This window comes from Pteropus medius, unplaced genomic scaffold, assembly GCF_902729225.1.
Source record: "Pteropus medius unplaced genomic scaffold, Ma_sr-lr_union100, whole genome shotgun sequence".
NCBI lineage: Eukaryota > Metazoa > Chordata > Mammalia > Chiroptera > Pteropodidae > Pteropus > Pteropus medius.
Window position 1 is genome coordinate 17,179,309 of NW_024349802.1, and position 26,816 is coordinate 17,206,124.

The 26,816-nt window shown below is 44.6% G+C and overlaps 1 protein-coding gene and 1 long non-coding RNA gene across 5 annotated transcripts in view; one reads left to right on the forward strand and one right to left on the reverse strand.

Annotated features, from left to right (window-relative positions):
• Nucleotides 1–3,182: 3,182 nt before the first annotated feature.
• LOC120581523 (uncharacterized) lies at nt 3,183–24,927 on the reverse strand. 2 transcript variants are annotated; one of them, XR_005647305.1, is made up of 4 exons: nt 24,851–24,927; nt 7,781–7,955; nt 4,984–5,065; nt 3,183–4,189 (listed from the first exon to the last, which is right to left on the reverse strand). It is a non-coding gene; the product is annotated as an uncharacterized LOC120581523 (long non-coding RNA). The 2 variants fall into 2 exon arrangements; XR_005647306.1 differs by lacking the exon at nt 24,851–24,927 and adding an exon at nt 8,162–8,298.
• The window catches only part of ABLIM3 (actin binding LIM protein family member 3), a 100,575-nt gene continuing 95,846 nt past the window's right edge, over nt 22,088–26,816 (forward strand). The window contains exons 1-2 of one of the 3 annotated variants that reach the window (XM_039836498.1): nt 22,088–22,257; nt 22,647–22,746. In XM_039836498.1, coding sequence (XP_039692432.1) covers nt 22,734–22,746 — 13 coding nt within the window. In that variant the 5' untranslated portion in view covers nt 22,088–22,257; nt 22,647–22,733. The remainder of the gene's footprint in view (nt 22,258–22,646; nt 22,747–26,816) is intronic. The other 2 variants (XM_039836496.1, XM_039836497.1) reach the window with 2 other exon arrangements.

The window sequence follows — 26,816 nt, forward strand, 5'->3', positions numbered from 1 at the left end:
AAAGAATTTGATAACTTGACAAAACATCGAGTCTTTGAATCCATAAACACAGTACGTCTCTCCATCTATTTAGGTCTAGTTCAATTTCTCTTGTCAATGTTTTATAAATGTGAGCGTGTGATTCTTGCATGTATTTTGTTAGACTTATCTCTGTGTATGTTTTTGGTACTGTTGTAATATATTGTTTGTAGATTCTTTAGGATTTCCTACATAATCATGTCATTTGCAAATAAAGATAATTTTTATTTTTTCCTTTCCAATCTGTACACCATTTATTTCTTGTTCTTTTCTTCAGTACAATTTTGAACAGTAGTGAGAAGGGGTATCCTTTCCTTGTTTCTGAATTTAGGGATAAAAGTCTTTCACCATTAAGTATGATGTTAGCTATTTTCATACTTGACCTTTATTAGGTTGAAGACGCTCCCTATTATTTCTAGTTTCTTAAGAGACTTTATTATTAATAGATGTTGAATTTTGCTAAAATGCTTTTTCTACATGTATTAACATAATCATGAGGTTATTTTCTCATCTGTTGATGTGACAAATTATATTAATTTTCAAATATTGAACTAACCCTGCATTCCAAGGATAAGCTCACTTGTTTATTATGAGTTATTCTTTTTTTATATATTAATGGATTTGATTTGCTGATATTTTGCCAAGGACTTTTGCATTTATGTTCATAAGACATATTTGGGCTATAGATTTATTTTCCTATAATGTCTTTGTCTGGTTTTGTATTAGGGTAATATTGGCCTTAAAAAATGAGTTAGAATGTGTTCTGTCCTCTTCCATTTTTTGGAAAAATTTCTGTGGAATTGGTATTCTTTCTTCTGGAAGTATTTGGTAAAATTCACAACTAAACATATATGGGCCAGGAGTTTTGTTTGGAAAGTTTTTTGGCTACAAATTTAATTTGTCAATAGCTGTGGCATTGTTTGGACTATTTCCGCCCGAGTAAGATTTGAAGTTTGGGGTTCAAGCAATTTATCTATTTCACATAAGTTCTCAAATTTATTGGCATGAAGGTATTCATAATAGTCCCTCATTAACCTTTTTTATTTTTTTATTTAGTTTACAGTACTTTGGTTATTCATCTATACAGTTCAAACGATCCCCCCAAAGGCCCCCTTCCTCCTCCAACCTTCCACCTAACCAACGTAATAATGCTAACTGCATTCCCTATGCGTGCTCCCTATTCTGACTACTCCATCTATCAGCTACTAATTTGTACTTCTTTAGCCCTTCACCCCATTCTCCCAGCCCCCAATTCTCCCTCCCCTCTGTCTGACACCAAATTGTCCACTATATTTGTGAGTCTATTTTCAATTAGTTTGTTCTTTTTACTCCTTAGATTCTACATATAAGTGAAATCATATAGTGTTTATCTTTCTCTTTCTGACTTAAATACCTTCTAGGTCCATCAAAGCAATATCTTTTTCCATTCCCTTCCTTTTCATATGTAGGGGTCTTGTTTTCTTATCCTTTCAGCCACTCTATCTTTTAGTTGGCGCATTTAATTCTTTTCCATTTAAGGTACTTATTGATAGGAATGTAGTTGTTAACATTCTTTATTCCTGTTTTTGGTACATGTTTTTTCTTCTTAAAGAAGTCTCTCCAACATTTCCTGTAATACTGGCTTGGTGGTGATAAATTCTTTTAGCTTATTTTTGTCTGGGAAACTCTTTATCTGTCTTTCAATTCTAGATGATAGCTTTGCTGGATAAATTGTTCTTGGTTGTAGATCCTGGGTCTTTATCCTGTTGAATATTTTTTGCCAAGCCCTTCTGTCTTGCATAATTTCTTTTGAGAAATCAGCTGCCAGTCTTATGGGTGTTCCCTTATATGTAATTATTTGTTTTTCTCTTGCTGCTTTTAAAATTCTTTGTATTTAATCTTTGGCATTTTAATTTGATGTGTCTTGGTGTGGGCCTCTTTGGATCCATGATTTTTGGAATTCTCTGAGCTTCTTTGGGTTTTATGTCTATTTCTTCACCAGGTTAGGAAAGTTTTCCATCATTATTTCTTCAAACAGCTGTTCAACATCTTGATTTTCTTCAGTTACGCTGATCGGAAGGATATTTGGAGCCTTAACAGTGTCCCATACCTTCCTTAAATTATTTTTATAGTCTCGACATCTTTTTTCTTGCCATTATGATTGAATGTCTTGATTGGCTTTCCTGTCCTCTAGATAGGGCATATTTGACCCTCTTCTTTATTCACTTTGTTTATTCCTCTGTTTATTCCATTTAATATACTTCTCATCTCAGATAATGTGTTCTTCATTTCAGACTGGTTCCTTTTTATAATTTCCACTTCCATTTTTATGTTTTTTTATCTCTTTGTTGAAATTCTCACTGAATCTATCTACACTTCCTAAAAGTTCATTGAGCATCTTTATAACCAGTGTTTTGAGCTCTGCATCTATTAGATTACTTGACTCCATTATATATGGATCTCTGTTCTATTCTCTCATATGGTTTCTGCTTCTTTGTCTTCCCATTTTGGCTGCCTTTCCACATCTGTTTCTACATGCTAAGCAAAGCTCCTAAGTCTCCCAGTCTTATTAGTGTGGATTTGTGAAGTAGGTATCCAGTGGCACAGTCCTGAGAGGGGTTCAGCTGCAGGCCAAACTTAGGCCAAGCCTCTACCCCTCCAGGGCCACCTGTTAAGATTCAGCAAGCAATCCACAAATGCTGTGCTTATAGTTGCCTCAAAAGACCACACCAGAAACTGAGGCCAGCTGCCTCCACCAGCGTCTCTCAGCAAGGAGCACCTGACTTGCCAAGGACACACCTGGATGTGGCTTGACTGGCGCCCAAGCTGGGGCAGGCAGGGTTTCAGGGAATCCTCTGGGCAGAGCGACCTCTGTTATCCAGTTTGATGAAGTCACAGCTATGGCAGCACTGCATCCGGCACGCTGGTAGGGAGGAGGGCTCAACAGGGAACAATGGATTCTGCCGGCACTTCTGTACAGATCGAGTCTTGCCTCGGCCCTCACTTAGACAATGTCTCCCTGTAAGTCCCTGGTGCCCCCTGCATGCAGCCAAATCAGCACTGGTGCTCAGCGCTAAAGGTCCGTTATCACGAAAAACCACTCACGGATGAGGCCCCTTTAAGAGGCGTCTGCCGCTGCCGCTGCCGCTGCCGCTGCCGCTGCCGCTGCCGCAGCCTTCGTCTCACTCAGCAGCTCGAAACCGGGCAGCCCCACGTCCTCACCCCATCCTACTTCCTCCTGTTGCAGGGTGCTTTCTTGGACTTCTCCCTAGTTATATGGCTTGTTCCTCTAGTTCCCAGGCAGTTTTTCCTTACTGCTGCTCCTTGTTTCCATCACAATTTTGATTTGGTCACCAGAGGGATGAACAGAGCTTCTATCATCTACACCATTTTTTTTCTCCTCAACCTTTTAATTTCTGTAGAATCTGTAATAAAGTCTTTTCTTTCATTTCTGGTATTGGTAATTGGCATCATCTCCTTTTCCTTGATTATACTGGCTAGAAATTTATAAATTATACTTTCATCAATTTTCCTCCATTGTTTTTGTTTCCTATTTCATTGATTTCTGCTCTTATCTTCATTTCCTTCTTTCCATTTGCTTTATGTTTAGCTTACTTTCCTTTTCATAATTTCTTCAGGTAGTAGCTAAGATCATTGTTGTGAGATTTTTCTTCTTTTGTAAGAAATTAATGCTTTATATCTTCCTCTAACCATTTCTTTAGCTATACAAGGCATATTTTTATATGTTGTGTTTTTATTCATTTAATTCAAAACACTTTAGCATTTCCTTTATGATTCCTTCTTCGATCCTTGAGTTATATAAAAGAGTATTTTTTAAATTTCTAGTTATTTAGAGTTTTTGCCATATTATTCTCTTATTCATTTCTGGTTTAATGCTAGAATGATCAGAGAACGTGCTTTGTATCATTTCAGTCCCTATAAATTTGTGAAGATTAGTTTTGTGGTCCAGAATATGACTTATCTTGGTAAATGTTCCATGTGTATTTGAAAAGAACGTTTATTTTGCTATTGTTAAGTAGAGTGCTCTATGCGTGTTGATTAAGTCAGGGGGTTGAGAGCATCCTTCAAGTCTTCAGCCACAAGTTGATTGGTAGTGTCCTCAGTATGCTCCAGTCCTTCAGGGTCCTTCCGGAATTCTTCAGGATTTATATAATCATAAATATGTATGAACCTAATAATAGAATCTGAGAATGCGTGAAGCAAAACTGATGTAACTAAAAAAATAAAAAGATAATCCATAATTAAATTTGGGGATATCAATACTAATTGCTAGAACAACTGGATAAAGAAGAGAAATTACGAGAGAAAAATAAAAAAGAAGCAGAAATTCGACTCATACTTCTCCATCATTAGTGTCATAGCATCACCATCAAAAATTTATTGCTCCCCGGGTATATATTGAACCATCAGGGGTTACAAACTTCTAAGTCTACAAGGGCCAACCAGGGGAGTAAATGGTTGGAGGTGGCTGGGTAACACCCAGGTTTCAAGGGTGTCAGAGAAACGAGAGGAAGAGGTATAGCCCTGCTGGACAGGAGAGGACATACCCAGTCCAAGGAGGTAGGCCCCGCTCGGCTGTTAGAGAATGAGATACATGATGTAAAATGTGACCGGACCTTCTGATTTGGCATGAAACCAGAAATCCACACCTTCAAGTGAAATATCTTCATGTTTTAATGTTGGAAAGGTAAATCAAAATAATATATGACACCCTGTATAGGCCACTATTTTAGTGCAAACAAACTTGCCTACAGGCCAAGTGCAGCCAAGGGCCTCTGCTTTGCAACTTCAGGTATAAATGTTAATTCTTTCTCTTGGAAATCTCACAATTTAGTTGGAATAGTAAGATATGCACTCGGGTTACACATTTCAAGGGAAAACATGTTGGGATTCACTGACATTTAAGAACAAAATGGGATATATTCAAATTTTTATTCACTCAACAAACATGTACTTATCACCTACCACATGCCAGGCATTATTCTAGGTAGTAGAAATTCATCAGTGAAAAAACAGATAGGATCTTTGCCCTCAAGGATCTTACAATCTAGTGAAAGGATAAAGAAAGCAAAAATCACAAATAAGTAAATAATGTAGTTATTTATAAGATGATAAGTATTATTTTAAAAAAAAAAAAGATTGCAACTTTCAGGGTAAAGGGGCTGCAATTTTTATCGGAGCAGAGGGAGATGTGGTTACTGAGATGGTCACAATTGATCAATAAGGATGTGAAGCAGAGATCCATGGACATCCAGGAGATGAGCTGCCAGGAAAGGGAAGGGCCAGTGCAAAGGCCCTGAGGCAGGAGTGTGCCCAGCATGCTAGAGCATGAAAAGTTTTGCTTGAACAGAGTGAGCCAGAGTGAGAGATCGATCAAGGTTGGGCAGGAAGCTGAGAGCACCTTAAAAAAGAGTAACCGAAGAGTATTAAATAAACAGACTATTTAAATCTATGGACAGAGTTAAGGTAAATCAGCAAGGTTAGGCCCTGGCGAGTTAACAATAGCTAGACATCTTCAGCACTCTGAAGCCAGCAGGTCCCAACAAAGAGCAGGATCATCGGAACCTGAGGAGAGCTGGCTGAAAGGGAGGTCTGTTGATAAGAGATGTGGTCTTTGTTAAAGAAACACAGTCATGACCACAACCAGGCTTAGCAAGGAAGAAAGCAGAGGACTAAATATCCTGGCCTCTCTCAGCTCCATCTCCCCATTCTGTACCAGGCCCTGCCATCAACTGATCCAACTGCAAGCCAAAAGGCAGAGGAGCATGTGGGAAGATTCCTGTGGCCAGTCCCCTGGGGAAGAGAGCAGGATGGAAAAGGCTGGAGCATGCATCTGGGGAGGACAAAAGGAGAATATCCAGGACAGAGAGAGCTGTGGGAGATGAGGTCAAAGAGGTATGCGGTTTTGTAAAGACTGCCAGAGAGTTTTAAGAACACTGGCTTTTACTCTAAATGAAATGTGGAGCCACTGAAGGATTTTTAGCAGAAGGTTGATATGACTGACCTATGTTTTACAAAGATTTACTCTGGCTGCTCTGTAGAAATGAGCTGGATGAGCGAAGGGCAGGGGTGGAGGCTATTGGCCCTGACTTGGACAATGGTGATAGCTATGGAAGTGTTCTGATTCTGGATATATCAAAATAGATACTACAGGATTTCTGGCTGGATTAAGTATAGGATATAAGAGAAAGAGAAGCATCAAGGATGACTAATGTTTTGACCTGAGGCCCCGGAAAGATAAAGCTGCCTTTGGTTGAGATAAGAGAGTCTATAAGTAGAGCTAACTCAGCTGAGTGGGTGGATGGGCAGGTGGTGGATATATTAAATCTGAGTCTATTAGATGTCCAAATGGAGATACTGAGTAGATAGTTGGATATACCTGTTTGGATTTCATAAGATTTGGACTAAATTTGGGAATCGGCAACATAGAAATACATTGGAAATACGAGAAGGAAGCACTTCCAAATGGGGAAACACCGAAAGCTTCATGGAGGAGATGGCATGTAATTTGCATGTTAAATGATGGCATTTTGACAGCGGAAATGTGAGAGGAACATTCCAGATGGAGAAAAAGCTACTAGTACAAATGCTAGCATAGGAAAGTGGAGACAAGTTTGGGGAAGGCCAGTAAAGTTGGGAGGGGCTGTGAGCTTGCTGTTAAGGAAAGTCAGAGACAGAAATGGAAGCAGAACAACTAGAACCATGTTCCTCCAGTTCATTTATGCATTTGTCATTTACTCATCAAACATGCACTGACCACCTACTTAGTCTAGGGCTAGGCTCTGTTCTGAACATTAATAATAAAAACACTTATTAAGCACTGATTATGCATTCAATGAAAAAAACTTCACATCAACAACTTGAAAAGGAAACCTATGGAATGGAAGAAAATATTTTTAAATCATATATCTGATAAGGGGTAGATATTCAAAATATATAAAGAATTCATACAACTCAATAGCAAAACAACAACAAAACCCAAATAATCCAATTGTAAAAGTATGCAGAAAAACTGAATAGACATTTTTCAAAAAAAGATATACAAAAGGCCAACAGGTACATGAAACTTGTGCTCACCATCACTAATCATCATAGAAATGCAAAAAACAACAACAACAACACACACACATACACACAATATGACCTCACCTCACACCTTTTAGAATAACAATCAGCAAAAAGCCTAGAGATAAGTGTTTGAAAGGATGTGGAGAAAAGGGAAAACTGGTGCACCATTGGCGGGAATGTAAACTGGTGCGGCCACTAGCGAAAACAGTATGGAGGTTCCTCGAAAAATTGAAAACGGAACTACCGTATGATCCAGCAATTCCGCTTTTGTGTATATATCTGAAGTAAATGAAAGCTGCTAAGAGAATAGATCTTAAAATTCTCATCACAAGAAAAAAATTTTGTAACTATGTGAGGTGATAAATGTTAACAAGACTTACCATGGTAATCATTTTGCAATATATACATATATCAAATGATTATATAGTATACTTTAAACTAATACGATGTTATATGTCAATTATATCTCTGTAAAACTGGAAACAGAAGTAATAAAAAAGGTGAAAAATATAAGAACAGTGAAAAAACAAAAAAATCCCGAAACATTGTGTGCTTGACACTGTTCCAGACACTAGGGGTAGAACAATGAACGAAACAGACTGAGATTCCCACTCTTGTGGAACTTTCAGAATGAAGTTTGTCCAGCCTTAGCAAAGACCCACCTGGGAGGTAAGGTTCCCTTCTGGAGACTCACCTGCTGCCCTTGTCCAAGAGGCTCTTAACTCTCACCCTATTTTCTGCTCTGTCCCCTATCTCATGACTCCCAGATGCCAATTCTTTGGTTTTTGATAACCAATGCTTTCTTCCAAATTTTGTATTTTCATGATGAATCTTCTTTTTACATTATGTGTATCTCCGGAATAAATTTTCTGTCAACAAAGGAAAAAAACAAAAGAAGAAAAGAACTCCATTTAATCCTTACAACACCCCCGAAGGGCCAAACTAAAATTATCCCTAGTTTAAAGATAAGGAAACTAAGAGTTTGAGTGACTTGACCCAGCTCGCTCAGCTGACAGGACACAGCGGAGTCATGGTGTGAGCCCAGGCAGTGTGACTCCAGGGCCACCGTCCTTACCACTCTGGTTAGTGCCTGACACTGTCCAGAGGACCCATCTAGCACCCGTAGCCGTGTTTCCAGCAGCCATCAGATGACCAGGCCTCGGGCCAGACTTTCCTCTGCAAGAGATGGGAAACCTGCTCCGCCAAGGGTCAGCTGAGGCACTGGCCCTGCAGCTCCGGGGGCGGAGGTGGGGCTGCTGACCCGGGCAGAGGTCACCAAGCTGCTGGCTCTGACCTCACCCGGAAGCGCCGACCGCTCTCTCCAAAATGTCAGTTTCCTGTTTCTGGGCTCCCACAGCAAACCCGGAGTCAAGAGAAGGCAAACGGAACCTCAGCCAGGAAGGTTAGCAGTAAAAGTGACCTTAAACAGTAACATGTTCCCTCCTCCACTGTTCTCCTCCCAACCCACTTTAAAGGTAAGGAAACCGAGGCTCATAAAGACAAAGTCGTTGGTTCAACACTTGGAGGCAATTCCGTGGCGAAGCCTGTGTTAGAACTCAAACCTCATGATCTCAGTTCAGCGCGCTCCACAAAACATGCTAGCGGGTTCGTGTTCTAAAATTCAGTTCCCTGGTGAGAGGCCGAGATGGGTGTGCGTGTGCCTGTGTGTGTGTGTGCGCGCGCGCATGCACGGGTACACGTGTGCCGAATCATGGATACAAGCCCACGACTGACACTCCCCGCCACTCCTAGGGAAAGGAATTTCTCTCAGTCCAGCTTCTCTTTCAAGAAAATTCGGGTTTTCGGGCATTCGACTAGGTGAATGGGACAGGAAGGAGGAGCCTCCACCCAGCGAGTCCAGCTCAGCTGTCTTTCCTGGAGACGCTCTCGCCTGCCTAATGAGAGGCCTGGGCCAGCAGCATGGCTGGAACTAGTGAGAAATGGAAGGGACGTAAACGCCCATCGCTCTGGGAGTGGTCGAGTGATGACTGTGTATTTAGTCAGCAGTGAAAAAGAACGAAGCGGTCTACTTACAGAGTCAAGGGAAGATCTCTAAGGCCTGTTATGAAGCAAAAACTAGAGAAAACGTATACAGTACATACAGTATGGTCCCATTTGTGCACAAAAGTAAACTATGCACATGACTTTGAATGTACAGGGAAAAGATCACATCAGACTGATGACGGCGATCCATTTATTTATCCCACACCCGAGTGCCCTCTCCGTACTGCTGGAGCGGGGCTGGGTGAGAGATCCGCAGAGAGCAGAGCAGGCAGCATCCCTCTCCTGCTGTAGCAGGTAAAGGAGGGGGTAGAGGAGGGAGAAAAGGGAACTATCTCTTTTTTTAAAGTTCTCTGTATTATCTAAAGTTTTAACAATACCTTATTTGTGAATGTGTCATTATAAATATGTAAATATGTACATAAACAAAAGAAGAAGGTAAGGGCGAAGAGAAGGAGGAAAAATTCATGACCAAATTCCCTGTGTCCAGGTACGCACAGGAAGGAGGCTTGGCTGCCTCCTTAGGCTGTTACCTCACAATAGGCGACACCAGTTCCCATGCACAATGGCCACAATGCCTTGGAAGGAAAAGGAAGCAAATGAAGTAATATTATATTTTCTGCAACAGGCGTATTCCAATAACTGAAGATTCCACACCCACTGTGGTTTCCTGAGGCCCCACACAGAGCACTGCCTGTAGCTGGTGACAGCCCTGGAGGGGCTCCACGGACCAATCTCAGGAAACTCTGCATTGTCTTCTGTTACTGTGTTCACCTGAAGACATGGTCTCTCCACACTGTCCTCTCCCTGATCATGCATCTCCTTCTGCCTACGTCCTCTGCTGTAGGGAACCAGCCATTTAGAGAGCTACCTCCCCGTTCTCCCATCTCGATGGTGCGTTCTGCTGCCCACCCAAACTAATCAAAAGCAAATGATAGAGAATAACACAGATTCATGGAGGGACACACCCTTCCACCCTGACCCCCACCCTGTCTTTGTACTTGTCTTCTGATCTACACAGAAAAAAAGCAACAAGACAAGCATCGGTCAATAGGGTAGCAAAAATCTTGCTCCCAATTTGATGTGCTCTTTCCTCTCAGTACTAAATTGGATCATTAGATTTGGAGTCAGAACCCTCAGTTCAAATGCCAGCTTCAAGCTATATTGTCTTAGGCATATTTACTCCTATGATTAAAAAAAATTATTACTATTAGTATTATAACTCAATGGAGAAAATATAAAGACTTACTTCACAGAATAACTGTTCAAATTAAAAGCAATACTTAAGGTATTTGAGTTTTTTACCTGTGCAAAGCTTGCACACATGTGTGTGAGTGTCTCCTGGTTCTGCTGGTTTTAGGGCTTTCCATGTACCTGGAAAGTGCAGGGCTGGAGGAAGAGGTACCCAAGTGAGCAGAATGTGCCTGGTGGTCATGACAAAGATAAAATCTCAGTTCCAACCAAAAAGCCTACAAAGAAATGCATCCAAGTAAAACTAGACCTGCCTGTTCTCAGAGATAATCAGAACGATTGCGCTTGGCTGCCTCAGACCAAGAGCTCCTCCCTGACTGAGTTTCTCTCCCCTTGCTCCTCAACAGGCTGGCATCTTCAATAGACTTGAGTTCTGAAAGCTATTCACTTTGAGTAAATGATAAATTTGTTGTCAATGATAAATTACAGAGGGTGACCTTGAGAAAAATCAAACATTTCCTCCTTCAGTCCCTTCCCTTCTTTCTTACATGCCAGTCTTGCTCCTTCGGACTTTGGCCAGCCTGTCTGGAAAAGGCAGGCCCAGATCTGCATCCAGGGGTCCCCATGTGTCCTGTCCAATACACAGCCCGGAGGCACTGGCCCCTTCCTTATTTCACTCACTATCCCTCTATTGTAGCCCACATTTACATTAGTCGATAACTCAGGAGATGGTTCTAGGATCACACTTTGAGAAACATGCCACAGATCAGAGCTTCCGAAGTCCAGCTGCACACCTAGCTGCGCTTCTGACTTGAACAGATTTCTCAAAATGCAGATTCCCAGACCTTGCCCTAGCCAGTGAATCATCAAAGCCTCTGGAAAGATGGTCCCTGAAAAATTTTTAAATACTTCCTAGATGATTGCCTGAATTTTTCGGAAATACTGCCCCAGGGGTTCCTTTCCAAAGATGAGGAACAGGGTATAGACTTCGGGGGTCTTCAGTGCCAGGCTCTTCTTTCTTAATCTGATCCACACCAAAATTGATTTAAAGACTTAACCAGCAGGGGGCAGCACAGGCAGGGCTTTTGAGCTGGAGAGAAAATAATATGTGGTGACCTTTTTGATTCTTCACTGGTGCAGTGATCACAAGTAACAACCTATAATTGTATTGGAGGTGCCTGTTTATGAAGTTCCTTCAAAGTCATTGACTCCTGGGACCTCTGTTCCATGCCTGTGAAGCAAGAGGCCTTTGTGTCAGGGAAAGAAGTCACGTGACTTTTTAGGGCCTAATTGGTAGAAGTGGGTTTTCCCGCACATGTGTTGGGCGAGAAGGGGGATAACAGGGAAGAGATCATATACAGTAGGTTCGTTTAAAATTTATAAGAGAACATGCACCGGACACACACACACACACACACACACACACACACACACACACTCACAACCTTCACTCCCAAACCTCACCTCCACTTCAGCAATTCTGCCTAAAAATAAAGTCCAGATGCTTCCAACCTACACAAACCACATTCCTACAGCGGTTAAGCAAATAAGTAGAACAAACTTACCCATGTACTTACATATGCACAGTCAGCAAAAGTGAGAGGGAGTGAGAACCATTTAAATACATAGGCTAGTACTTCTCAATTCTTAAAGTATGTTTTCATACCATAGAGTACTACTTCTCAACTATTAAAGTGCAAACAAGCCACCTAGCAATCTTATTGAAATGCAGACTCTGATTCTGTAGAACTGAAGCAGGGCCTGAGTTTTGTATTTTCTAGCAAGTGCCCAGGTGATGTGATGGCTGCTGGTCCAAAAACCACCCTTTAAGTAATAGTGGCCTATGTCGCTCACTGCTTTTCCTTTCCATGGATGGAGGCCTCAACGTAGCATGAGAAGGGAGCAACGGGACTGCCACGCCCTTGGTTCCTTGCCTTTCATTGTGTGCTCGTCTCTCCCCCACTAGAGTAACTCTAGTGTTTAAAGATACATATTGTTCATACACAGTCCCTAAAGCAAGCCCGTCCATTAACTTCAAACTTACCTGAAGAAACTGCAATCCTACCATAGGCCTAGGCATCTGAGTCATTCCAAGAACGATTTTAACTGAGGTGCTAACCTCTGATATGGTGTGAGTCCCACGTATGCAACACTATATCGACTTGGAGCAAAGGAGAGGTTTTTGTGAGAGTTTTGTTTTGTTTTAATTTTTTATCACTCAATTCCAGTGATTCTCGACCAGAGGCAACTTTGCCTCCATGGGGACACTCGATGGCATCTGGAGACATTCTTGGGTTTCACAACTGGCTACTGTCTTCTAATGGGTAGAGGCCAGAGATGCTGCTAAACATCTTGCAATGCATAGGACAACGCCCATGACAAAGAATTACCCTGCCCCCAATTTCAGTGCCACCATCAAGAAATCCTTGCTCTATATAACTCATACTAGTCCAAACCTTTGGCAACTTATTGAATAATTATTTGAATATTTCCACGGATCATGAGAAAGAAAAATATTACAGGCAGCCATTCAAATTGGACACCTTGCCTTCCATTCACCAGGAAAGTTTAGTGGCTGAGGGGTCCAGTGGTTGGATTTGACTGACAGTTTTGCTGCTGACGAGCTAGATAAAATTGAACAGGCTATACAAAACCTCTCAACTTTAATTTCCTCAGACATCAAATGGCCATAAGCCCCCCACAAGAGCAAAGACTACTTCTATTTGGGGCAGCAAAGTATATGCATTCTCCTGGCACATAGCAAGTGCTTACTGTTTATTGAAGAAATAAATGGGACCTGACTTCCTAATAACAATCATTTTTTTTTAATCTGATGTTGGTTGCTACTTTTAAAATCTTGATTAGAGACTTAAATGTTAGAGGATTACCGTGTCCTGACAGGGCCAGACTTGTGCTCCACACTATGTATGGTGTCCTGTACTACACATGTATCAGCACTGGTGGTGAGAAAAACTGTACGCTCTGGCATCACACCGCCTGGGTTAAAATCTTAGCTCTGCCACTATGTGAGCTTAGACATTTGACTTACTCTTTCTAAGGCTTAGTTCCTTCCTTTAAAAAACAGGGGTAATAACAATTCCTATCTCACAGTGCTCTCAGAAGAATTAAAGTTAAATGAGATAACAGATGCAAAGTCCTCAGCACAGTGCCTGGCATACAGCAAGCTCCCAATAAAAAGAGGCTTTATTATGCTTCTGGCCTCTAGCCTCGGTCAAGGGCACCTGCTCAGTTACCTCTCCGAAGTAGAGACACAGCACCGAAATCAGAACCTGGCCCCAGACACCAAGGTGAACAGGCTCCCGTCTGCTGGATGGAAAGCCAGGCGCTCACCCCTCTTACTCCCCATTCCACACGCCTACCAAGGAGATTTGAAACAAATATTCCACACTCTTCTGCATGCCCATGTACTCATATTCAGAATATAGCCCCAGTGACTAGATACGTGCAGCATTTTCATGCTGCTCAGGGGCCAAAGGACACCAATAAAGATGTCAGAGCTGAAAATTGTTTGGAGAGCGAAGAAACAAATGAGAGGAAGCTGCAGCCTTTGATTCAATACTGAATTTTGCATAAAGGTTCTGTGTGACAGTACACAAGAGAACATACTGCCACACACTCTGTAGTCCATTTTTTATAAGAAAGATGAAAATGGAAAAGAGCAAACTGATATTAGCAGCATATTAAAGAGAGTGTATTCAAGCATATATCTTGATTTGAGCACACAAACCCAAACCATTTATATTTTATAACGTAGTAAAAGCTTGGAGCTGAAAAGCAGCATCTAATCCAATCCTTTCATCTCTGAGATGAGCACATTGAAGCATCTGGGCATTAAGTAACAGGGCCACACCTTCAGCCTCATAGTGACCAATTTGGGAAGAGGAGCCATGGGGCTTGTCTCTTCCTTCAATTCTGGCTGATTCAGGGATTTGATCCCTGATTGTAGGGGACTGACGGGAAGCCTGGAACCCTTCTTCTCCAAGTGCCCCCTTTCCACTGGCTTGTGAAGTCCACATGTTATTTCAAGTAATCTTTACTGAGAGCTTACTGTGTACCAGACACATTGGTTCTTGGGCAACAGAGGAGGACAGGACAGATGCCCATTCTTAATGCACCCAACTTCCAGTGGGCAACACGGCCAATAAACGTGCACAAATAAAGTGTCTGACATAATTTCCGGCAGTCTTCTATGCTCCGAGGGAAATAAAAATGCACGCTGTGACACAGAGAGACTGACAGGGGAAGCGGAACTTGGAAGGCCTCACTAAGAACCAGGCCTCACTAGTTCTGTGTCAACCGTGCTGTGCAGGCTCTTCCATCATGTTGAATCACCAGTCAGTTACGGGGGACCCTGCCACACTGGACCTTGGCCACATTTTGCTCACTCTCAGGACCTAGTATGGGACAGGCCTCCAAAGGCAAAAGGAGCCCCCAGGAGCAGAGTGGCCAGACAGCATCAGAACGGAAAGTGGACCCCTCCCTTCCCTTTAATCACTGTGATTCATACAAAGGTCATGAGTCAGCCCTGCCAGCCCAGAGGAAGGGCTCGGTAGAGTCTAAGACTAAATTTTTTTAATCATTATTATTAATTTTTAATTACATAAACACACTATGAATACATCTTCATTATTTAAAAAATAATAATTAATAAATTAAATGAAATAAAAATGGTCCTTAAGGCTAATGCCTCTTAAACTCCTCTCTTCCATCCTGGTCATTTGTCAGCCCCCTATCTCTATCCTACCTAGAGCTAAATACTATTATTATTAATGAAGTGAACAATGTTTCTTTCAGACTGTTTCTTATGCCTTAGAAAAAAAAACGGGGTGATTTTTATGGGTTCACCTTCATAAACTGTAGCATACTATATGTAATGGCTCTGCAGCTTCACTGTGCCCTCGTGAGACAATAGGTCTTGAGTAGCTTAACCAGGTGATTACATTTTGCTAATTGCTGTGGAATATTCCTTGATACGATATGGCACAGTTTATATCCCTATGAATTATAAACCGTTTTCGATTTTCTTTGTATTACGAAATAACACTGCGATGAAATCTCTTCTCTGCCCACTTTGTGAGTGTCCCGCTGTGGCGGATGAAGGACTTCACCCTTAGATGCGATTCCCAAAGGGAAGCAGAATCGGTCACAGGACTCTCTAAGCACCTAGTGGTCGTCCAGACCCCAGCGCCCTTCCCTTATCATCACCGCCCTCACCATTGACCTGCTGCACGACGTCAGGCAAGTCCGAATGCCCGTGGGACTCTGCGGAGGGAGGAACTTGTTTTTGATGACCTCTAAGAACTCTCACAGTGCTGGCAGTCTAGAACTCTATGATTCCAGGTAGTGAACCTGTGGGCTTCTCTCACAAGCAGAGGTTCAGATCCCTTTCCTAGGTTACAAGATGCTTGCAGGAGGCCTGCGGATCGCAATGTGTCACTCCAAGCCATGGAACACTTTACTGGTGTTCCTGGAGAAAAGACTAGACATTCCGCTGGCTTCTGTTTGTCCTTCTCCATGCTCTTCCTGGATATAAGAGGATATGACATCCCTTTCTGCAACTTTTGCATAAATGTCTGAGTTCGAATCTCTAATTTTTCATGAAATGAGGGAAAAATAATCACCACCTACTTTGCATAGACTTTAGTTTTACAAAGCCACGGTTTCTCATTTCATTCCTGGAACAACCCCGAGATAGCCACAGGAAAGGGAAAATTATAATACGTTTTATAATGATGTTTAATAGACAGTGTTATTCATTAGAGCTGAGTAGACTGAGCCAACAAGAATTAATTGGTTGCCTAAGGTCACATAGCTAGGATGTGAGGGCAAACTAAGAGCCCAGGTCTTCGGATTTCCAGCGCTTTCTCCTGTGCGGGGCAACCAACACCTGTCTTCCCAGCTGTGTGACTGCGAAGACCCATCTGAGATCCTAATAACTGAGAGAAACATGCATTCTCAGCAGATCTTAAAGGATTTGGTCGAAGACCACACTCAGAGATAGATTTTACGTTTTACAGAGCCAAGTGAAGAGGGAAAGGAGCCAAGTTTAGGGAAAGGGGGCATGGGAGTTAATTCAACTGAACTCCAAGAAGAGATGAATAAATCCATGTGTCTGAGAGGCTTTTATTCCACTCGTTAATTAAAGACACTCTCTGGGATACTTTAGTTAGCTGGTCATGGAAGGCCTCTCGAGGGAGGTGGCAATCAAGCTAAGATGACAAGATTCCAACTTTGCAAAAAACAAACAAAAACCGTAGGAGAAGAGCAAACCAGGTATAGGGAGCAGCGTGTTCAAAGTCGCCAAGCTGGGCAAACCCACCAGGAGGCCAGGAAATCCCTCTGTGCAGGGAGGCAAAGGGAGAGGCGGCATGAGCTAAGGGGAGCCCCTAATGACTGATCTGGGCAGTCAGTGCTAGAGGCGCTCAGAGGGTGGCTCCCACCAGAGGATGAGACTTGAAGGAATCTTGAAGAAATGACTGGAAGTGAACAGCTTTCTTCAAGAGAAGCACAGCAGAGGAGGCAGAACTGTAGGCAGGAGACAAATTATTGGTGAACAATGAGTAAGACTCAGTCTCCTAATCTGCAAAACGGGAGAGGAGGATAGAAGGCTCGCTGGGGTCCCTTTTAGATACCAATATGGAAACTGAGCCAAGGGCAGCCTGGCCGAGGGACTGGCAAGGCTGAGCCCAGCTCCCAGATCTCCCAGATTCCCATCCGGAGCTGGCTCCACCCCAGCTTCTTGCTCCTTCTGGCAGGGAGACGGTCAGGAAGGAGGTTCGGGCTGTAGTCGGATGTGAGTGCAAGGCCCCAGAAGAGCCCAGCAGCGGGACAGACTGCCCGGAGCTCCCTTGCAGCCCCCAACACTCTGATCTCAAAGCCAGTTCCTTTGTTCCCCCAGGAGCTTCCCAAAGACTTTGGGAACCCCTTTGATTTTTTAAAAAATATTTCTCCACAAAACAATGTGAGGAACAAGAGGAAAAGCAGGGCCCCATCACAAAGCTGTGATAGCCAGAAAAACAGGCCTGTGTCATGCAAATTCCATCTTGGTTTCAGGGCTTTCCAGAGAGGCCAGGGGTGCGGACTTGGAGTTAGGGAGCATCATGTGAAGCGCCAGCTCCTGGTGGGAAGTCCACTCTTTGCCCAGGACCTGAGTTTCAACCCAAACCAGTGGTGCCCTGAAGGATCAAAGGTCCCTGCACCGGCCTAGCACGAGGTCAGACTTCCTGCCAATCTTCAACCACAGGACACTTAGAGCCAAGTGAAAGGAATCTCGAGACTCGTATAAAGGAACCTGATCCTCCGTCATAAATGTTGGAACTCAGGCCCAGAGAGGATCACCTGACAGGTCAGTCATTTGTTTCAAGGCACATAATAGCTAAAGTGTATGAGCACTTACTAAATGCCCCATACCATGCTCAACTGTTATCTCTGACATTACTGTTGACATTCAAAGTGAGGTTGGTACTGCTATGATCCCTGCCTTACATGCGGAACCTATGGCCCAAAGAAGTTCAGTCACTTGCCTAAGGTCACACAGCTGTGAAGAGCAGAGCCAGGACTCTATTCCAGACCATGTTACCCCACTGTTCTGGGCTTCTACACACCCTGCCGATTCAGGGCTGTACACAGGACCTCTGGCTTCCCAGCCCAGCACAGCCGCTTCCATCCTGGGCTCAATTCTGAACACGGTCCTGACCGTCTGCAGCCCACTGAACTCTTCCACAAAGGAGCCACGAGACCCACCGCCTGCGTCCAGTCCCACCTGCCCTCGCACCTGGGATTCTCTCCTTGGCCACTGAGTTCTGCACCCTCTCCTTCCCCCACCCTCAGATGCCATGCCAACTAAGAATAGCTGTTCCTTCTTCTTCCTCAGCTCAGATGTCACCTGTTGAGGGAGACATCCCTGTTTTAGCATCTATTACTGCCCTTTCTTTGCTAACTTCACAGATTGTCATCATACGTCTATGTGTTTATTTATGTATTATCTCTTGCCCCATGTTTCTGCCAGGTACCATGCTTAGCATGGAATAAACACTCAATTAGAAGATGCTGAATAAATGAACGAATGAAAGAATGTACAAAAAAAACCCAGTTCTTCAAAATAAATGTTTGCCAAAATCTTGTACTTGTTCAAGGGATTTTGTTAAAACCTACATAATCTTAAAGTTTACCTTGACCAAGGTAATTAGGACTGTGTTCTTCCAGGTCTTTTCTGTGCCTTACAGATATAGGTATGTGTAGTACCTATGTGGGATCTCATTTGTAGAAAAATAACTTAACTATTTCATATATGTATTCTACACATTCTCTCTGATATACTATATGGATTAGGTTGCACAAACAAATATGCCCGCAAATATACATGGTCCTAAAGAATATACCGTATATATTTTTCTGCACTTTTCTTTTCTTAATCATGCACTATGAAAATCTCCCCCCACTACCACATATAGATCTGTCTCCTGTTGTTAAGAACGACATATTATTTTTCAAATTGAAAGTACTCACTTTTGCTGGGATAGTCAAATAGTCTAGGAGGAGAAACTATGGGAACACAAGCAAATCTTCCCACCATTCCCCACGTCATAGGCCAGAAGGATTTTGTGTTCAAGATGAGGATGAGTGAGAGTGTATTCATGAATGGACAAGAGTAACATGGGGGTGAGGTGAGAAGGGGGCAGGCGATGTGGAGGATAGAGCGTAGGATGGACCTGGATGGGAACAAGAGAAAGGCAACTGGAAAGAAAAGGTGGAGCTCTAGACCTGTTAGTCAATCGTAGTAACGATGAGGGCTGAGAGTGGGGAAAAGAGCTAGAGGTGACTTCAGTTAGGGACAGGAAGTCAGGAAAGATGGGGGCTCTTTGCGGAGAAGAAAAACATCACGAGGTCAGCCCAACAGCAGACTGGGTGAAGTTGGCCCCTCAAGGTTTCCTCTTTCCCCTTGAATAAGGTAGAAATTTTGCCACCTGGTTTTCCAACATCCAGGGACATTTGCCTGTTTATCTCCATTCTGGAGTCTTAAAGTTCAAAACAAACTTCCAAACAAAGGGGCCCCCTGCTCTGTGCAGCTCAGCTCCATTCTCCTACAAGGACAGAGCCAAGATTCTGCTTTTCTGATGACTTTCACAGCTGATCCCACTAAGAATCCCACCCCCAGCTTCCTCCTGCGTCTTTCCGTCTTTCCCGTCTGCCTCCGATTGTTGTGGACATCCTCATGGGCATAGCTTTTTTAGCTTCTTTTAACCCTTTTCTTCCTATCCTTATAATTATGCAGATTGTTTCCCCATCAGAAGCTATTTGAGGCTTTTAGAGTGGTCCGAGGCTCAATGGTCTCACCGAAGAGCTGAATTCACCAGCAGCCAGCAGGATTTCTTATTAAAAAGAACCCTAGACAAAAACAACTGGTTAATTAAGCTCCCTGTAGATGGAAATTCTGAGTCATATTTTCATGGACACCACTCGATGGAAAGGCCCACACGTCTACACAAGCAGAAAATGACAAGAGCGTCTCTGAGAGTAGATATAAGTGAAGGATGATACTAATAATTAGCATACATCTTTTTCATTCATGATACATTACATTGAGTGTTTTAATACACCTAACAATTCACGAGGTAGGTATCATATTATACCCATTTCACAGATGAAGAATTTGAGGCTCACAGAGGCTGAATATCTTGCCCAAGGTGATACGCCTAGTAACTGATGGACCTGGGATTGAAAATCAGCCAGGCTAGAAATCATTCCTGGCCTCTTAACCTGCAACTATGGGGTTTATCTAATATTAATGCTTTGTTTAGTTAATTATTGTCTACCTCCTTCCTCTCCTCCCCTCCCCCCCTTCCCACACCCCTCTGATCAAAATAAAACTTATGCTCCAGGAGGGTACAGTCTTTGTCTGTCCCATTCATCACTATATCTCCGGCAGCCAGCACAGGGCTTAGAACTAAGTAGATATTCAATAAATGATTGCTGAGTGAATAAATGAATGAATGAATACCAAGCTTTTATTTGACTATGTCCTATAATCTTAAAGTTTCTGAACACTGAAGCTTCGGGTGATAACTAAATATGCTCACTGAACAGTCCTGTTAATTTTACATATTTAACTTGCCTGAATTTTCTCCCAGAAAAAAAAATATATATATATATTTTCCCAAGCATTAGTACCTACCAAGTTGCATGCAACAGGGGAATCAAATAAGAAACCCTAACCTGAAAAAGTAGGGGGTCTCTAAAGAGATATTTCGGAATGATTTAAATACTTATTAATCACTTACTATGTTTTAAAAGCTAGTCTGGGCCTCTGCCTTTTGCATGTGAATCATCTGGGATACTTGGCAGACCAAGGAATCAGAAGCCTGGGAATCTGCACTTTCGCAGGTCTCTCGGGTGATTGTTGCACAAACAAAACCTCGAGAACCACTGTGAGGAGGTTAGGGATACTCTCCTTCCAATGGAAACAAATTTTGTTAGCTATCAAAATGTGTTTCAAATCCACTGACCCTTCAATTTCTCTAAAGATTCTTTAATTATCACACCTTGGGGTCATGGCCTATCAATTTTTTCACCCTGCATAAGGCAGAAATATCGTATTTACCTAAAAGGTGTTCTTTCCAGGTTTTCAAAGGGTGACTGGCTACCTACTTTTCCCCTGCCATCTCAGATTCTGGTGCACTGGGTCATTCTCACATGGGACAAGCTAGAAATGAGAAGATCTGGTCCAGTTCTGCCATGAGATGCTGTGTGTCCTAGGGCAGGTAGCTCGGCCTCTCTGACTCACTGTTTCCTTGCCTGTAAGTTGGGGGTATGAGTGTTCACAGCTTTTGAGTCAACACATGCTCTAAACAGAGAGATTCTATGGACAAGGATCATGTGTCCTCTCAGTTTTGTTTTTTCAGCACTCAAAAGTCATGCTTCTGCAATCATGAATTAGGTTCAAAAGATGTCAGGGTAAGCAGCTGGGAATGTAAAGAACTCCACCTTACTGAATTAATCATGACCAAAATAAAATCAGAATATAGGTTTCTATAACACACACCTACAAAAACTAATTAAAAAAAAAAAAAAGCAACACTTTCGGACAAGAGCTAGTTGCCCATACAAAAACTGGGTGAACCTGTGGGATTGAGTCATAAGGCCACATACCTGCTGTTTGCCTCAGTCCAGGAAGTGTTTCAAGGTGGGGGTTCCTAGACCTTCCACGCTGAGCACTGCACAATATTAGACCAGGTAAAAACCTAGGGCATTCTGTCAACAAATATTTACTTACACCTACTGTTTGCCAGGCATTGTTCTAGTTATTAGGGGCTCAGTGGAGAACCCTACTGACAAGACTCATTCTTTCAGGGAGCTAACATTCTAGTGGGGAAGAAGGGTGGTAAACAGTTGTAACAAATGAATCAGTGATTAGGGGCCTAAAGAAGTAGATAGAGACTTAAGTTAGGAGGCTGGGAGGGTCCCCCAACGTCTCATCCACTTGTCCGTGAGATGAAGCAGAGAGTTGTGACCTGGCCAAGACCAAGCCGATTAGAAGAAGGGTTGGAAGTCTTTCTACGAAGCCAATCCTTTCCCCACAGACCCTCCCAATATTACTTTATTTCCCTGTCACTGTCTAACCCTTAGAGCCCAAAGCCGAGGGAGGAAGACATGAGCTCAAGCACTCCTGTGAAGGCCCCAAGACATAAGTGTCCCTCCATCTCCCCATCACACCCTACGACCCGGGGAGAAGCCCGCGCGGGGCGGGGCCTGGACACGTGCCGGCGCGTCCAGCAGGTGGCAGCAGCGAGCGGCCGCGCCCCCCCGCGCTGCCACCCCGCGAGCCCGCATCATGGATGTCGAGCTCTCCTATTTCGCTTTGCCCGCCTTGGAATTCGAGACCCCAGACGAGCATCGGGATTCATGAACCCGTCGCAGGGGCCCGGGCAGGGGCCTCTGGCTCCCGATGCTGGCCGAGAGGTGGGTCCCGGGGCGGGTCGCTGCTCCCCGAAGCCGGGCGGAGACGCGCTGCCCAGCGGAGCCGGCGCCCGGCGCGCTGCCCCCGCCCAGCCTCCCTGTGATCCACACCCCCTTTGGGCTCCCGAGTCGCTGGGCTGGAGTAGTTGGGGACGAGCGTGAGCAGGCGCTGCCAGTCCCGCTTCTGCCCCGGGTTCGGGTGAGTGGGGCAGCGGGACCGGGGCGCTCGTGTCCTCCGCGCCGCCGCCTCCTCCTTCCTGCTCTCACCTGCGCCTATTAGTCCACTCGCCTTCAAGGCCAGTGGCTACAACCCAGACTGAGAGGGGACAGCAGAGGGAGAGAGAGAACCTGAGGATACAGAGCTGGCACCGGACTGCCTTTTCACCCCCCAGGTGATGAGTGAGGTCGGAAGATCGGAAGATTTTAAAAGCAACCGGGGCTTCCGTATTGAATGAAAGACCCAGTGCAAAGGCATCATCATGAACACGAGCAGTAAGTGGGTCCTCCTCTCCTTTGCCATGGGAACAGGGTGGAGGCGGAGGTGCAGAAGCCTGCTCTGGGGCTGCCTGAAAGGAGGAAGGAAGCCTGTCATCTGGGTGGACACACGGCCCCCAGGCTCCTTCTCGGTCCTTTCTGTGCTTCCCGGCAGAGGAATACGGGTCTAGCTTTTCATGATAATTTTGCTAATGTTTTATCGGCAGTGCCGCTTGCCTCTGCAGGGAAAGCTTTCTGCCTCCTTCTAGCTATGCCTGGGAAGGCCTCGGAAGCAGTAGTGTGGCCATTGTCTGACTGTGGGGGCTCTGAGGAGAACTCCTTGCGCACAGCTGGAAAGCCATGGAAGGCTCCACTTGTTCTGGAGCTGCGAGGAGCAGGGAGGCTGGCCCTCAGTGGGCGGACGTGTGTGGGCAGGCAGTGGGAAGGGAACCAGCAGTTTGATAAACAAATCATCACGAAGCCACCTTTGGGTCTGGAAATTGTAAAATAACCCTCTCCTCGAGTGCCTGCAACCCCATGGACCCTGAGCTAATTTCTCCACAGCGCTATAGGCTGTTTAGCCATCCCCAGAAGGAGAGAAAAGAGACAAGCCCTTTGGCCAGGTCCCTTAACATGTCAGAGGCAACAACTGCTTTGCAGAGCTGGGACCAGACATTTTGCTACTGGGCTGGGCCCCAGCTGTTGAGAAATGCAGTCAGAATACAAGGAGGCCCAGTCCATTTGTTTGCAATGTAGTTAGTCCCTTTGACCATGGGCACCTGCTGGGGCAAGTGGCCTGAGCACACCCTGAAGGGGAGCTCTGGGTCAAGTCATCCCTCCCACTTCCTCGTTAGCTGAGCTTGTCTGGGTCATTCCAGCAGCAGGTGAGGTTGTTGAACTGGGGGACCCCGAGGAATATTCACTTCGTTGGGTCTATGACTTTCCCATCAGTCTCTTCTCTGGATCCCAGATTGCTCCTCTGTAAAATGAGAGGGGTTGAATTCGAGACCCTTCTAATCTAAGAATCGACAAGTTGCTTCTAAAAAAGCTAGAGCTGAGCAGCAAGGCCAGAAAAATCAGTACCTTCCGAGGCTATGTCCAGACCAAACCCACTACTTCCTCACCTTCTTTCCATTTCAAGGCTTTTGGCATGGAAGAAAGGGAAACAGCGAAAGCTACTGAGATGGAAATGAAATATATTTATTTACTATATATTTGTATGACTCATCTCTCTGCTGCCTTCCTTTGTGTATTACATAGCTATGCTAGGCAAGCGAGCGAGGCTGGACTCCCTCTGCCTCTTACAGCCAAAGAATTTGTCTCTTGATTTTGCCAGTCTGGAACAGTGCTTTGGCTTCTCACCAGGCTCGGGGAAAGAGCAAAATTCTTAGTGGGCCACATGTTTGCATCTGGTGCTTTCAGACAAATAAAGATGTGAACAGCCTGTCACGTCTCACTATCTCTAGGAAAAATTGTGTTTATCGGAGTCTTTTCCCACTAAATGACGGAAGAGAAAGATAACTCATCTATTTTCAAGAAACTAAGAAATTAAGTAACCAGCAACCGACCCTGCCCTTTTCTCTCTCTAGAATCATAAGGAACTCTCGTCCTATTAGCAACACTGAGTATTCTTGAAAGACAGAAACAAGAGATTTTACTTTTTTTTTTTTTTTTAAGAAATAATGACCAGTAGAGCTGAGTACTGTAGAAGATAAGGACCGACAAAAATGTCATTCCAGGGAGAGTGTTTTGTTTTCCAGGAGTGGTGGAAAATAGAGTAGAACGACTTGGGCAGCCTTGGAGGTCACTGAGGTCCCCACAGAAGAAGTGCTTCTCTAAAGGGCCACTTGGGGGGTCACTGTGGAGAGACTCACTCGGGGGTTGGGGGCTGGGCTCCATCATCACGGAGGCTCCTCCCAACCCTGAGATTGTGAAGATGGAGAAAGAAATCAGACCACGTGGGAGTGAAGGAATGACAGGGTCACCAGGGCGTGGGGACAGGGTGCTGGCAGGATATCCCTGGGGTGACCTGATCTAAGCGAAAATGCTCTCCTCTTCCTCTTAACATAACCCTCATGCCTGAAATTTAACCTGAGAAATTCTTACTCAGTTTTTCTCTTACCTCCATCTCCTGGGTCCTCATGCTCTGCCAGCCACTGTGCTAAGCATTTCACCTGCACGATCTCCCCACAGTCTCACACCCAGCCTGTGACATGGGCGTTATTATTCTAGTTTTATAGGTGAAATCTTTTGGCTAATGTTCACTAACTTTTTCAAGCCATGGAGTTAGTTGTTGGACTATGAAAGGCATTTGTATGCATACCATTTCGACAGTGCATGCCGCTCCTAATCCATGGTTCAAATGTCACCACAGAAGTGGGGGTAAAGCATGAGCTTACAATTAAGTTCCTAATCACTTCATGTGGAGAAAGGGAGCGAAGGGCTGCCGACTTAGGGCAGCGCGTAAGAGGGGACAGAGCTCGGGCCCTGGAACCAGGTGGTTCCAGATTCCGGTCCTCCTTTGTTCACTGTGGTCTTCAGCATGGTTATCTCATCTGCAGAATGGCAGTGGTGGGACCTCCCTCGGCGTGGAATGGAGATACGTGATTAACATTGTTGTGTAAAATACGGAGTGTGGTACCTAGGACATAGCTGGCATCACATCAGTGATGGTGGTCAGACTGTCATCGTCACTGCAGTGGTAGCCGTGACTTGTCATTGTTGACTTTATGACATTAGCAAGCAGGTCACTCTACCTCTCTGACATCATACCTTCATCATAAATTTAGACGAATTCCAGAAGTGTGATTTTGAGGATTAAATAGGATTAGGAGAAAATGCTTTGCAAACATATGTAAATTGTTTTTATTAATAAGAAATACGTCTCAGATGGCAAAAACGAGGGAGTGCTCAGTCAGCAATGCCTCAGCGTGCATTTCAGTTTCATCAGAATTCTTTCTTCTGATGAAATTTAGCTGAGCTTCAGAACACCACAAAGCAGGAATTTGAGAGAAAGGGGTGATTTAGGAGAAGATGGAGTAGGGTGGTGGTTCAGACCTGGCAGAGTGTAACAGGTGGGGCCTGGCCCTTGGAGCCAATCGGGAGGGGAAGGAGAGCTCCCCGTAGAGAGAGCAAGACACCAAAGGCATGAGCAGGACTCCCAGGGCTCAGGAGCCCTGGGCTCACACCGAGCCGGCCTGCTCCTGTGGGCGAAGAGCTTCAGGGCAAAGGAAGGGGAAACAGTGATCATCTCTAGCTCGGCCTTTGTGGGGGTGGGCCACCAGCCAGCCTTTCCTTCCCCCTGCCCACATCCAACTTAATTCCAAGAATCTGCCATTAGTCTCGTGACCTACTGAGGCAGCCCCCTAACTGGTCTCCCTGCATCACTCCAGCCCCACCATTCTCCCCATCCACCCTCTGCATCATGCTGAAGGCAAATGCAGATCGTTGCTCTTAAGATGTGAGAGAGGGAGACCCTTCAGTGGGGCCTGCAGTGTCCCATGTGGCCTGGCCCAGTCTGGCTCAGCCATCTCGTACACACTGCACCCATTCTTCTCTGCCATCATTAGCTCCTCTCTCTCATGTGCCCTCTGAAGAGACCCCGACTCCCACCAACTCTGCGCGGCTCTTACTTTCCCTCACCAGGCTCTCCCTCCAGCACCAGACCCTACTTCCACTCCCCTTCACCCAGACTGCCCGTCCTCATCCAACCCGGGCTGCAGAGAGAGCCCTCTGGGCCCCCCAGTCAACTGACATCCTGCCATTATGACTCTCCATGCTCCCTGGCCTGGTTCCTTCACAGCCTCGTCACTGTCATCACGCATCCATGTGATCCTGGGGCTATTTTCCTGAACCCATAAAAGCAAGGGAAGGAGCTGACCCCCCAGACCCTTAGCTCTCACAATCCCCAGAGCCACGAGGATGCCACTGTCTCTGTGTGCATATTAGCCCAGGCAGCAATAAGCGTTTGGTTGTTCCCTGTAGAGTCTCCCATTGCCATAGTATTGGCCCCAGCTTCCCTTCCCAAGCCTCTAGGTCCAAAGCCAGGGGGAGACTGTGTTGTGACTCAGAGCATGCCAGAGGCCCTG